Below are 14,282 nucleotides of genomic sequence, written 5' to 3'. Positions count from 1 at the left end.
TAATTAGTATCGTGGTTGGATGGTTGAATTGGAAAAACATTTTTTTTTTGTCGATCACGACTGAGTCAAAGTCGATTGTTTCGTATCCTTATATACAAACTGGAGTGGTTCTTGCAATTGTTGCAGAGTATTGAAGTGTGATGAAAATTTTTAAAATGTCAATTCTTTTTTTGCAGATTGTTTATTAATTTTTTTCCAGATAAACCTTCCCGGATTCATCGGGTTGGTCAATCAAGAACTGCGAGACCGGAGAAACAATCGTGGTCTCGCGGCTTTGGTATTTGAGGGTTTTCGATCGCTCGGACTCAGCAGCAGCGCTGCTATTGCGATTTATCGAGCTGGTGGGGTGCCATACGTCACATCCTTCGATGTAGCGGGAATAATATTCCACTGCTGCAACAAGTTCCTGTCGTGTTTTGGTAAGATTATTCATTTCTTTAATTTTTCCATTTAATTCTTTTCTGGTCTTCTGCTTTTCCTTTTTTTTAATTTTTCTATTCTATACTTTATTTCTTTTCATTCTTTTTCTTGTTTCTTCTGTTAACTCTATTTCTCTTAATTTTTAATTTTCTTTACTTTATTTATTGAAAACTTTTTTTTCTTTACTTTTTTCAGATTGCTCTTTTTATTATCTCTATTTCTTTTCTGTATTGTTCATTTTTATTTATTTCCTTTCTTCTTTTCTTTACTTTATTTATTTTTATTTTTTTTCTTTTCTTTTTTCATTTTTCTCTTTCTTTACTTTTTTCAAATTGCTCTTTTTATTATCTCTATTATTTTTCTGTATTGTTCATTTTAATTCTTTCCTTTCTTTCTCTTTAATCCTTTTTCTCTTTTTTTCTTTAAATCCTCTTTCTTTATTTTTTTATTTTTTACAATTTTCCATTTTTTTTAAATTTTTTTACAAATTTTCTCCAAATATTTTTCCAGATCCACGGAGGATAGCGCAGATGCATGTTGCTATCAGTCCAGACTGTTCTGAAATTCACGCAAGGTTCCATTTTCGACGTGACGTGAGCATGCACAGTATGATGAGCAGAGCTGAACACGATTGGGAGATAGCAGTGCCTCGGGATAGATTGAGCTTCTCATCGATCTGCTGCATCTGTCTTGTGAATAGTGCTTCCGCTGTCATCCACTGTGGACATCCGGCGTGTCTTGAGTGTCTTCATACCGGGTATGTTGGGAGATGTATGCTTTGTAGAGCATTCGCCACTCCCAACCAGTGCTTCCTTCTCCCAGCCAGTTTAGCAATTGGTAAATTTACTATTAAATAATTTTAATTGTTACATTAATTAACTTTCTTTCAGTGCCTGAACCTGAAGAATCTGTCGTCGACAATTCTCTGATAGTTCTGGAAACTAATGCTGCTGGTTTCCGTGTCGACCGTGAGGAAGTTGGACAGCGCCTAATGCGTCATCTGAGACAAATTTGCTCAGATCCTAGAGCTTCTAGCATGGAGCAGCTGTTGGAAGGTAAAAAATTATTCGGTTTAAAAAATGTGATACTAATTAAATTTTCAGAGCGCAGAAGACTCTTTCATCAGAACATGTCCCCGAATGCGCAGAGCCACTGTGATTTTGGTCACTTGAATTTGGCGCGATTCAACCCTGTCGAGATCACTGTGAATAGTGCCAGGACCCTCAACTCCATTCAATTGCGAGTGGGACAACAAGTGCATCACCAGCTGAACATTCGAGCGCACAGCGATATCGTCTCTACCTCGACTGGGCAGATGAACGTGTTTGAGCGACACATGAGCACTGTGACACAGAGCTATCAATTCAATCCGATAGCTCGCTACACGATGCAAAGGAATGCGATGTTGGCGTACACGAATTACTTCCGCTACATTGACACGACCGGTCCGCGAGCAGTTCTCGATGTTGAGGAAGTCTCTCTTGAGGATGACTTGGATGATCTCTTCAACTATGATCTGGCAGCTGTTGAATTGGAGCTCTTCGAAAGAAGCAGACGTGTATGTATTTTATTTTAATATAATGTAATGGTTTAAGTTATGGTAAATATTTTGCAGCAACTCAGTCGATCAGAAGAAGATCTGGTTGTGGTAAGTTACTTTTTCAATTTATTCACCTTAACTGTTTTTTTTTCAAGGATTTGGATTCTGATTCTTCAAACGAAGCATTGGTATTGTTTACACTGAATTTTATAATTGACACTAATTATAATTTTTTGTTTAGGTTTTCGAATCACGTGATCCACGACGTCGAGTTGAGGTAACTTTTTTCAATGATTTTACAAATAACACTAATTTCTTTTTACAAGGTGGTCAGAACTGGTGCATACCAAGAAGCGGTGGTTATTCCAAGGAAATGATCTCTTATGTTGATTACTCATAATATTTTTTTTGTTTCAAGACTGCCGGACCTAGCGCTCAACAGGAAACGGTAGTTTATATCAAGTGATAATTGTAAGTGATTACTCACACTATTTTTTGTTTCTAGGTTGCTGGATCCAGTGCTCACCAGGAAGCGGTAATTTTTTATCATGCGATTTTTTTTAAATGTTACTCACACTATTTATTTTTTGTTTCAAGGTTGCTGCACCTAGTGCTCACCAGGAAGTGGTAGTTTATATCAAACCAGTTTTTTAAATGTTATTCATACTATTTATTTTTTGTTTCAAGGTTGCTGGACCCAGTGCTCACCAAGAAATGGTAGTTTATATCAAAAGATTTTTAATCTGTTACTCATACTGGTTATTTTTTGTTTCAAGGTTGCTGAAATAGTGCTCACCAGGAAGTGGTATTTCATATCAAACCAGTTTTTAAATGTTTCTCATACTCTTTTTTTGTTTCAAGGTTGGTGGACCCAGTGCTCACCAGGAAGCTGTAGTTTATATCAAGCGATTTTTATAAATGATTACTCATACTAGTTTTTTTTTTGTTTCAAGGTACCTGGACCCGGAAACCTGCTACACCATGAAACACAGGTAATACTCGAGGATTTATTTAATATTCAAGGATTTATGTTAAATTTGTGTTTATTTTTATTTTTCAAGGTTGGCGGACCCGACAATCTGCGTAGAGCATCAGAGGACCCACCCAATCTTCCAACAAGGAGTGGGAGATCGTCCGATGGGATAAATACCGCTTCAGGAGCTACTCGCAAGAAGAAACCACGCATATGAGATGCAGGCCGGTGGTGAAGAGAGTGTTGATGCAATCAACATCGATCTTCCCAGCAGTGGAAGAAACATCATCGATGGTGATAGCGTGATCGATCTTCCTAGTGAAGAAATTTTGATTCGCAGAAGAAACCTGAGCTACAAATTGAACTGATAACATTTTCGTTGGAAAATCAATATTTGGTGGAAACTTTACGGACTATCTCATTCAAAATAAAGAAAAACAAATCTCAATCGAATCGTTTCTCTCAACAAACAGTGAAAGAGTTGCTAAAATATTAGAAGCAGAGTTAATTCTTCAAAAATCTATTAAATTCAACTTGTTTATGGTTTGCGTTTACAATAATCCGCTAGATGTAACCAAGGATGCTAATTTCAAATCAGCAAATTCTGCTCTCTTTAACGTTAACGATATTACACAAAATGTGGAAAGACACTTTGCAAAGATGATTGAAGAGAGCGAACTTTACACATTTAAAGGAAGTGGGTTTACTTTTGCTCGTGTCAAGTGCTTAGAGATTAGAGTTAGTAAATATAGATTTGTTCCTGGTAGTTCATACCTAACATTACCCACAAAAATTGCATTCAAAAGAGCTGTCATCAACCTCAGATGCAAACAAAAAACTTGTGTAGAGTGTTTCAAACATTGTATTCTCGCATCTTTGTACAAAACACGATATGGTCGTGTAAACGTTGCTGCTGAAGCTGGGTTGCAGCATTTATTTAACTGGAACATCGAGTTTCCTGTCTCGGTAAAGGAAGTTAAAAATTTTCTACGGAAAAACTCTCACGTTTCGATCAATATTTTTACGTTGGATGAGAAATGTCAAGTTTTTCCTGTAAGGACTTCATTCGAAAAGAAGCAATATCATTTTAACCTTTTGTTCATAGTCAGGGGGGAAAGTGCACACTGGACATTGATATCCGACCTTAGTCGTCTTGTTTCTAACATGGTCAATAAAAGACAACACAAGATGTTTATTTGCGTTAGATGTTTGATGAATTTTGATACGCAATCAAAATTAACTGATCACGAAATTCGATGTCCAACTGGGAAATACACACGTATTAAAATGCCAAAACAAGCTTCCGTGTTCAAATTTGAAAAATATAGCTCTGCTGTTCGATGTCCATTTCTGGTGGCATTTGACATGGAGGCATTATTGGTTCCTGTCCACACAACTCATAGAGAACCAGAAACAAGTTCTTCAGTCGTGACTGAACATCACCTTCCTTTTGCCTTTGGAGCTTTTTTACATTCAATATATGATCGGGAAGAAGTTCCAGATGTGCCCCTTGGTTATTACCATCACATGTCTAACGAGCAGCAACTCGAAAATGAGATTATCAGATATTTTGACAAAATCACGAAACCAATTAAAAAGGTGTTGCAGAGAGAATTTCCGATACATATGAGCGAAAGTCAGCAGATTGAATTTGATGCTATGACTAATTGCTATTTTTGTGGTATTGCTTTTGATGATGTTAATGTTAAGTGCAGAGAACACGATCACTGTTTGTCACAAAATAATGTACGCAATGGTGCGTGTTGCTCCAGATGTAATTTAAACATGAAAAGAATTCATTTCTTACCTGTATACATTCACAATAACTGTAATTATGATGGTCATTTCTTGGTTTTGATGTTTTTGAGAAGAAATTTCAGAGTAAATGTAATACCATCCACACGTGAGCGATACATTTCATTTTCGATTATTATGAATGGTGTTGAAGTACGTTTCTTAGATTTATATAAATTTTTCAGTGAATCATTGGATTCATTGGCCTCTGCGCTTCCGAATCAATCATTCATAGAAACAAAGAGAAATTTTCCTGTTGATGTTCACGAGCATGTTACGGGGAAAGGCATTTTTCCATATAAATTCTTGACTGATTTGGAGCAATTGAACTATCCAAATTTGCCTGCTATCAAACATTTTTATAATGATTTAAGCATGGAATCTTTGTCTTTTGCGGATTACGAGGTTGCCAAGTCACATTGGAAAGCATTCAAGTGTACAACAATGCGTGACTATTGCTCTGTGTATCTAAAAAAAGACGTACTAATTATGCTTGATGTTCTTTTATTCTTCCGCTCGATTATCTATGAAAAATTCAAAATTGATTTATGTCACTTCTACACAATTAGCCATTTGTCCATCAATTTAATGACAAAATTAACGAAGATAGAAATAGAGTTGATTTCAGACGATGAAATATTTGATTTTGTTGAATCGGGGATAGCTGGTGGAATCTGTCAGATCGGTCGTAGATATGTAAAAGCTACTGATACTGAGAAAATAGGCTATTTTGACTGTACAGCTTTATACAGCTATTGTATGATGACATATCCATTACCTTATGCTGAATATAAATTCATTGATCCGAAACATTTTGATTGGGAGAATATCAGTCCTATGGGAGATACAGGTTTTGTTCTTGAATTCGATTGTGTTTATCCTAGAGAATGTCATAACTTTTTAAGTTGTCTTCCACCTTTCCCCGTGCACAAAATACCTAATGAAACCTCAAAATTTCCCAAATTAATTTTGGATCTGCTTCCCAAATACAAATGTAAGGCTTCCCTCGCTTTAGTGCAGCAGGCTAAGCAGTTAGGTGTTAAAATTGTACATATTCATAAGAGTCCTTTCATTCAAACAAAAGCCGTTTATGAAACCATATGTAGAGATCATGCAGGAATTTCGTTCTGCAGCAAAAACCGATTGTGAAAAGAATCTATATAAATTGTTCACTAACTCAGTTTTTGGTCGAACTATAGAAAACGTTCGTAAACACATTCAAATTAAACTTGTCAATGATGAACGTGCTCTTTTGAAACTAGTTCGTAAGCCTACTTTTATAGAAAGAGTAATTATCGGTCATGGGATGGCTATTGTAGAAATGCAAAAAGGAGTTATTGTCATGGATCGACCTATTATCGTAGGCATGAATATTCTTTATTGGTCCAAATATTATATGTTCTGGTTCTATTATGATGTGTTGAAAAAACAATTTGGTGACCGACTTTCGCTATGCTTAATTGATACAGATGGTGTTATTGCTGCTTTTAAAACAAACCATTTTAACAAAGAGTTTAAACAGATATCCCAACATTTAGATTTTAGTTCACTTCCCAAAATGCATCCTCTCTATTCACCTGATAATTCAAAGGTGTATGGTAAGTTCAAGGATGAATTGAAGGGTTCCTTGATTAGTGAGTTTGTAGCACCCAGATCAAAAATGTACTCCTATATTTGTGACGATGGAGAGTATAAAAAAGCTAAAGGAGTTAAAAAATGTTCAATAAAGAACGAGCTTACTCATGCTGATTTTGTTGACTGTGTACTTAACAACAAGAGAAAATTTGTTACTTTTTCTAATATTACCTCTGTTAATCATAAGTTTTATACGTCTAGAATTTGTAAATTAGCTTTAGACCCTCATGATGATAAACGTTGTATTTTACCAGATCATTCCACACTTCCTTATGGTCATTATAAATTGGAGGTCATGTTTGAAAGCGGGAAGTAAATCCATCCAAGGTTCCACGAAATGTAATGGTGAATCACTTTGAGAGTATAGTGTAAACCACTCTTCCACCCCCTCCAACATGTTTGGTTTTTGTATATAATCTCGTGATTCTTCTCCCTCATCACACAGTCTGCATCATGGCTCACCTGCAGAAGACGTTCTCAATCGGTGATGAAAAAGATGTGTGCGTCTTCTACAAAAGTGGCGGGTCAGACATTGAAATTTGTATTTGGGACAAAGAAGAGCAGAAAAGTTATGAGCTTTTGCCAGACACTTTATCGGATCTTAGTAAAGATCATTTTTATATCAAATCGCTTTTAACACGAGGTGGTCAAACAAAATTTTTTAAAATCAAACCTGACAATGATGAGCTATATTTTACGTGGACTTCTTATGCTTCTGACAAGTTTGAGATCACACCGCAGGACTTCTCTTATCTAATGGAGGTGATGGAACAAATGATAAGCAATCGTCTCTGGACTGCTGGATATATTAACAAGAGGATGGAAATGATTGCACCAACGATTGTGCTAAGAAGATGTTATAATAGCGATGTTATGATGCTTTGTGAAAAAAATGATAAATGGAAAATTACTGTTGATACATTGGCACTTATGTTTCTTCAATCATCAGAGATTCAAACTATTTTTACAACAAAACGTAATGGCAAAACTGATAATTTCCATGTGAAAACGAGTGCAGATGGTAAAAACATAATTTTGCGTGAGTTGCGAGGAAAATGCAACTTTTGTTTAACTGAATTTGAATATGGAGTACTTGTTTCGAAACTGACAGATATTCGTGTTTGTCTCAAGCTGATGCAAGGCACACTTCCAAAGTTTCAGGAATTAGACAAATGCTTTTCAGAAGACCCGTCTAGTTGTGTTGACAACATTAAATTCAAGATGTATGAATCAGATCTGATGAATCTTTGTGAATTGTATTATCACAAGCTCTTGATGCAATAATTTTTTGTTTAAGTTGTGGTGTATTGTTTTTACCAAGGAAAATAAAATAAATATTAAAAATGTAAGATTTTGACTTTCCTTATTTATTCCTAACAAAGATTGTACCTGAAGTATTGGTTGTTGAGAGGGTGGGTTATGGGAGGTGTTAGGTGAGATGGGAAGGGGAGGAGTAATGGGAGGGTAAGGGGTGGTGGAGGGGTGGTGGAGGGGTGGGGGAGGGGTGGGGGAGGAGGCAGGAGTAATGGGAGGGTAAGGGGTGGGGGAGGAGGCTGTGGGGGGGGGGGGGTTATGTGGGGGGGGGGGTTATGTGCGGAATCAAATGCTTTGTGGTGGTTAAATCGGTGCTATATCACTACTCCCGGGTACCCTGCAACATAAGTCAGAGGTTTAGCGGAGGTGAGGACAAGAATTTGTCAGTATCAAGAGAGTGGCCAGGTATGGGAATATTAAATCCCGCACCCGCCCATTTCACTGATATCCTACCTGCTGTCAGTGCTCTAATTTTCTCTCACTTCTCAGGACGTAGGCTGCAGCCTGGCTCAAACTTCCCCGAGCACTCTCACTCTGCGGAAAACAAGACAGGTGATCAGACTGCCCAGGTAGACCGGGGAGTATGCTACTTACAGGAAGTAGGTCTGCAGTGTCTGTTCCCTCCTCATCCAAGACAAGAGGTCTTCCCGGCTTCTGCGGACCCCAAAGGGTGCCCAGATCGTGGCTCCACCGCGCTGGGGGGCTCGTCCCCGGGAAGGTCTTCTCAAGGAATCCCCTGTGAACAGAAGCGGAGATGAGTACGAGGCGCATGAGACCCGTAAAGCTGGCCTTACCTTTCGAGAGAGAGGACTCCACTTCGCCTGGTCAACAGGTAGGATTCCTTTGCCAAGTCGCTTCCTAGGATTAGAGTCAAATTGCCTCTTTCCAGTTAGGAGCAGCACCTCTCAGGTGTTAGGCAGCTCGCATCTGCCCCGAGTGGTCCGCTGCAGCTCTTTTTATTTCGGGCCGCCCCTCAAGTCGCAGCTGATGGGATAGACTGGAGGGAGAGTCTCACCCTCAGCAGCGCCCTCCCCCTGGCTCAGGTAAAGACGGTGAACTAGGGTATTTTGTTGGGGCGTCACTCCTTTTACTTGTGTGAGTGATTTTGGCTTCATGCCAGAAATCAATCACTAACACGCCATTCTTGCTCAGTGGGATTCTTTACTTTCTTATCATATTATTTATTTACTTAAATTAGGTGCCTAAATCTTACTTTATTCTCTAAGAAAGGGGATCTGGATGGTGAATAAAATTTTAAAAAATTAATTAGAGAGACTAAATGATTTTAAAATTTGATTATTTAAGTAAATAATTGGGGGGATCTTTTTTTAAAATTCAAAGAAAGGCACGGGTGTGATTCTAGTTTAGCTACCCATCCAGTGATTAAAAAAAACAAATAATTTCCAGGTTCTCGGTGGCTGATTCGGCGTCCTCGCCTGCGACCTGTTCGCGTGGAGAATCTTCATTTTATTGCTAAAGCTGATCTTTTGTCGCGCCCGCCATCAAAACCCCGACGCTATTTAAACAGCTCAAATCGGAATTTGAGGAATACTCCGAATTTGATCCATACTTACAAAACAAGCTTAAAACACATTTCCCTATTTTTGAATACTACGATTCGACCCGTAGTGAAACTGTGCAGTTCGTTCCAAAAACAAAAATTTTACCAACTGATTTAAAAGTCGTTAATGTTCGACTTTTACCAAGGAACTCGCCAGTAAAGCAGGTAGTATTTTGCCTGGAAAAGTATAGTCCTTAATATGCTAATACATATATATTTATGATAATTTTTAGAGTGAAGCTGAACGCAGAACTTTTCCTCTGTTGGAAGACATTCAGATTGAGGTTCTTGAGGCACCAGCCCAACTTAACTCTCCCAAGCAGTCACAATATTATGGTCATGGCAGTAGTGTTGAGCAAGATGAGGTAAATATTTTATTGTTAGATGCATTTTAATAAATTAACTAAAAAACATAAAATTAATTAGAGCTCGTCAAAAATTGTTGGCGATGAAGAGTTGATCAGCATGGACACCGCCATTGAAATACCAACTGAGGTCCAGAATTTGTTGGTTATTCAGCACCAGCCCCGCTCTAAGACTAAAGAGACAGCAAGCTCGCTCAAGATAAGTGATATCCCATCTTTAAAACTAAGCCAAGCAGTGGAAAAAATTGTCGAAGAGAAAAGACTGCTGATAAACACAGCACCAATTGTGCGTGAAGCAGGACTCCATTTACTTCAGCTGAAGCTACATCCCTCCAAAGCAGACTACGAAACTTACATCACATTCCTCCTAATTAATTTTCCCCAGCTTGATGTGCCGCAATTTGTAGTAAGCATTATGAATTAAATATCACCATATTATTTACTTAAAATTTTATGACACAGCCAAATCTGAAGCGGATGCTTACCAAGTTCGCCAGGAACTTCAGGTCACGTGATGGACAGCAAGTGGCAGATGAACAAAGACAAAGAGGAACCCTTGTGAAAAATCCTGCAGTCGACAAACAACTTGCATCAGCTAGTCAATCTGAACAAGCCAAAAAGAAGAGAAAACTTACCAAGGAAACCAGTGTGCTAGGTAAAAAATCGAATATTTTTAGCTTAAAATGTGTTTCTTAGAAAAGAAGAAAGGACAACCTATAATTTTCATCATTTTGGGCGCATTGCATTCTCATTCAAGTGCAATTTTTTGCTATTTGGAGTAGATTATTGGATGCAATTTTTTTCAAAATTATATTACTACCCCAACATATAATTACTTAAGCTGTTAACATTATACATAGGTATATTATTAATCTGGCTTATATGACTTAAATCTTTCTTTCTCATCTATGTGTGTATCTTTTTACTTTGGAATATGGGTTTGAGGAAATTTATCTTGCTGGCAAAATATTGTATTATATTATCTCTATAATATTTGATTTAGATATATTTATGGAATTTTTATATCTCTCATTTTTAGGGCCCTTTGAGATGATGAAGACAAAAATCTTCAACTCAGCTGCTATAATTAACTCCTTGCCACTCTGCACGGAAGAAAGGAGGTCTGCTGTGATGAGCAGTGACTCTGTAAAACAAGTGATTAAGCTTTTTCCTTGCATGGCCAACTTTGATGTGGTAATATAATATTATACTTGATATAAGAAATAATTCATTGAAATATATTCTTCCAGGTGAGGGCGGAATTTTACCTGGTGATTGAGCAAGCAGAAAGCGCGGTTAGGGACAGGTTCCATGTTCTCATGGAAAATCTGCAGCAGTTCTATAACAAACCTGGTGCCACAGAAGCAGATAAATTGGAGCTGATCTCAGAACTTGAGAAGGATTTAAAAGTCAACTCCAACAAAAATTACCTGTCTGCCTTCACCATTGAAAAGGTATTTTACTATTTTTTTTATTTTTACCTTTTATTAAATAATTATTACTCAAATAAATATTAGCTTGGAGCTGGTACCAAACCCAATCTACCAAACAAGTACAAGGCAAATGGTCCAGCTAGTGTTTCCTACTTGAGTACCGATGGGGTCATCGTCGAAACATTCATACTGGCTGAGAAAATAGTGATCTTCTCTAAAACATCTCCAACTGCCTTGCAAGTATACGAAGCCATTGTTGGCGCGTACTACGCATTCTCTTGCCACTACCCAGAAGTCAGTAAAAACACATTTCAATTTTTGGATACAGAAATCCTCAACATTCAAGCAGCGAACACATCCAAAAAACTTTCTGAGTTCAGGAAGAAATTCGCTGCAGTGACATCTAATTCAACCATTTGATTTTCCCATTTTAATTACTGAATTTTAGATGTACTGGATAAAACTTTGTTTTGAACTTATGTGCTGAAACAAACTGCCTGAGGATAGAAAATTTAATTTCTACGAGCCAAAATTGGCCACAAGAATTTGCATGTATAAGCAATGCAAATAAAGTGTCATTTGTACTGGTAATTTCGCCAATAAAAAGAAAATTGTTAAACAAAGTTGTACACAAAGTATTTTATTTCCAAACTATCCTGGCACAACCTTTATATTTTGTTTGAAAAATTTTTGAATCTAACTTCATGAAGATATTTATCACTATAAACATGTTAAAGAGAATACGCATATGATGTGTGAGGAAAGAAAGATCATAATATAATTATTGTAACAAATGATGGTAAAAAATTTATTTAATGAACCATTAAATTTTTTAAATTATTAAAAATGGCTTCGGTGAGCATTATCATGCAACTGGAAATACGACCGACGATTTAAATAAATGAAGTGAGGCACGCCGTGTTGGCCGGCTGCGGTCCTCCTTGCCGAAGATCTCTGAGGAAGAGCTGGACGGCGAAAGCTGGTGTCAATTTTGGAATCGTCTCTTTAAGATATATTTATTTAGTAGTAGTTGGTCGAGACGAGAACACTATCGGGTAGACCCGGCGCGACGTCGTTGGAGCCGTCGAAACCGACACTACCCTGGAGAAACGAGCAACCGCCACAAAGACAGGCGAGAGAGCCACAAATGGAATTTGTCTGCCGCAATCACCTAGATTAGCGCTGATCAGGCAGCTCGTCCACCAGCTCCTGCTCGTCCACCAGCTACAGCTCGTCCATCAGCTACAGCTCGTCCATCAGCTACAGCTCGTCCACCAGCTACAGCTCGTCCACCAGCTCCTGCTCGTCCACCAGCTACAGCTCGTCCACCAGCTCCTGCTCGTCCACCAGCTACAGCTCGTCCATCAGCTACAGCTCGTCCATCAGCTACAGCTCGTCCATCAGCTACAGCTCGTCCACCAGCTACAGCTCGTCCACCAGCTCCTGCTCGTCCACCAGCTACAGCTCGTCCACCAGCTCCTGCTCGTCCACCAGCTACAGCTCGTCCATCAGCTACAGCTCGTCCACCAGCTCCTGCTCGTCCACCAGCTCCTGCTCGTCCACCAGCTCCTGCTCGTCCACCAGCTCCTGCTCGTCCACCAGCTCCTGCTCGTCCACCAGCTCCTGCTCGTCCACCAGCTACAGCTCGTCCACCAGCTCCTGCTCGTCCACCAGCTACAGCTCGTCCACCAGCTACAGCTCGTCCACCAGCTCCTGCTCGTCCACCAGCTCCTGCTCGTCCACCAGCTCCTGCTCGTCCACCAGCTACAGCTCGTCCACCAGCTACAGCTCGTCCACCAGCTCCTGCTCGTCCACCAGCTCCTGCTCGTCCACCAGCTCCAGCTCGTCCACCAGCTCCTGCTCGTCCACCAGCTCCTGCTCGTCCACCAGCTACAGCTCGTCCACCAGCTCCTGCTCGTCCACCAGCTACAGCTCGTCCACCAGCTCCTGCTCGTCCACCAGCTCCTGCTCGTCCACCAGCTCCTGCTCGTCCACCAGCTCCTGCTCGTCCACCAGCTCCTGCTCGTCCACCAGCTACAGCTCGTCCACCAGCTCCTGCTCGTCCACCAGCTACAGCTCGTCCACCAGCTACAGCTCGTCCACCAGCTCCTGCTCGTCCACCAGCTCCTGCTCGTCCACCAGCTCCAGCTCGTCCACCAGCTCCTGCTCGTCCACCAGCTACAGCTCGTCCACCAGCTCCAAAGACATCTTCGGCATGGAGGACATCAAGCTACTCAGATGGCTGCGGTCCTCCATGACATAGATCTCTGTGGAGAAGGTAGACGAACTGGTCAGTGACATGGCAGGGTTCGTTTTGGTGATTCTGGCTGACAGACTTCCTTTAAGGCAACCTCGCCGCAAGACTTATGAACATCGAGCATCGCTCACTTCTGAAAGACAAATATAATTAGTCTTAATACACAAGATTTAATTTATTTAAATGAAGAGGCCAGTGGAAAACAGATCTGAATAAATTAAAAATGATTGTGCAGATTATTAAAACAAACCTGCTTTTGCGGGTTGGTCTGCTTGCCTTCGAAGTAGTCATGTCAAATCCTTTTTTCGAGGGGCTTCTCCGAGGAATTAAACTCCACATCGTTTTGGAGGAGATGGAACAGCTGGGCAGGGACAGAAAGGGTTATATTTGGGCTGATATTGGGCTTCTTTTATTTTACCGCTTTCCCTTTCACCACTGAAAGTCAAATATGATATAAATGTTTTACACATAATTAAACAAATTTAAATGTGAAGGCCAGTGAGAAAATTATCTGACTGAAGGTTATGTATTTAGAAAAAAACAGGCGAACCTTTTTAGTGCAGCCGGCGTGTTGGTTGGTCTTCGAAGGTCGTTTTATATCAACTCTTTATTGCAAGGGTGCTTTGTTGCGTACAGGGGGTTGTCACCGGCATATTATATTGGCCAACAAGCATGCTTGGCTCACATGTCGGTGTTGTCACAGCTGACAATGAGATGCAAGGGCGGCCGCAGCAAAGCAAACTTGATTTTAAAATCTAAACCATATTTTGTTGCAAAATTATAAATTAATTGGAACGCTGGATAAATTTATTGAACTTTAAAAAAATGACAAACATACCGAGAAAAACTAGAGGAAAAATACTTTTAATAAAAATATCTGTCATGTTGCTCATCCATGTAAATCGAAACAAAGGTCGTAATTATCCGAACTTTTGTTATGTTGTCATCATGAAAATCAGCCATAACAACAACAAAAACAATAGGAGGCCA

At 39.5% G+C, this 14,282-nt stretch overlaps 1 protein-coding gene and 1 long non-coding RNA gene across 2 annotated transcripts; both read left to right on the top strand.

Annotated features, from left to right (window-relative positions):
• The first annotated feature begins 803 nt into the window (after nucleotides 1–803).
• On the top strand, nucleotides 804–3,301 carry LOC135937606 (uncharacterized). The gene is made up of 15 exons (XM_065480765.1): nucleotides 804–1,257; nucleotides 1,311–1,475; nucleotides 1,524–1,978; nucleotides 2,036–2,068; nucleotides 2,116–2,148; nucleotides 2,202–2,237; nucleotides 2,379–2,408; nucleotides 2,466–2,495; nucleotides 2,558–2,587; nucleotides 2,648–2,677; nucleotides 2,737–2,765; nucleotides 2,822–2,851; nucleotides 2,914–2,952; nucleotides 3,022–3,043; nucleotides 3,119–3,301. The coding sequence occupies exons 1-15, from the start codon at nucleotides 951–953 to the stop codon at nucleotides 3,299–3,301; spliced, it is 1,452 nt and encodes a 483-aa protein (XP_065336837.1). The 5' UTR covers nucleotides 804–950.
• A 4,702-nt stretch (nucleotides 3,302–8,003) lies between these two features.
• On the top strand, nucleotides 8,004–9,188 carry LOC135937923 (uncharacterized). Its single transcript, XR_010574574.1, has 4 exons — nucleotides 8,004–8,081; nucleotides 8,166–8,508; nucleotides 8,566–8,719; nucleotides 9,084–9,188. It is a non-coding gene; the product is annotated as an uncharacterized LOC135937923 (long non-coding RNA).
• Nucleotides 9,189–14,282: the final 5,094 nt, after the last annotated feature.

The sequence above is a fragment of the Cloeon dipterum genome, chromosome 2 (genome assembly GCF_949628265.1).
Source record: "Cloeon dipterum chromosome 2, ieCloDipt1.1, whole genome shotgun sequence".
Taxonomy (NCBI): domain Eukaryota; kingdom Metazoa; phylum Arthropoda; class Insecta; order Ephemeroptera; family Baetidae; genus Cloeon; species Cloeon dipterum.
Note: the sequence above shows the minus strand (reverse complement) of the source record. Positions and strands in the feature narration are given on the sequence as shown.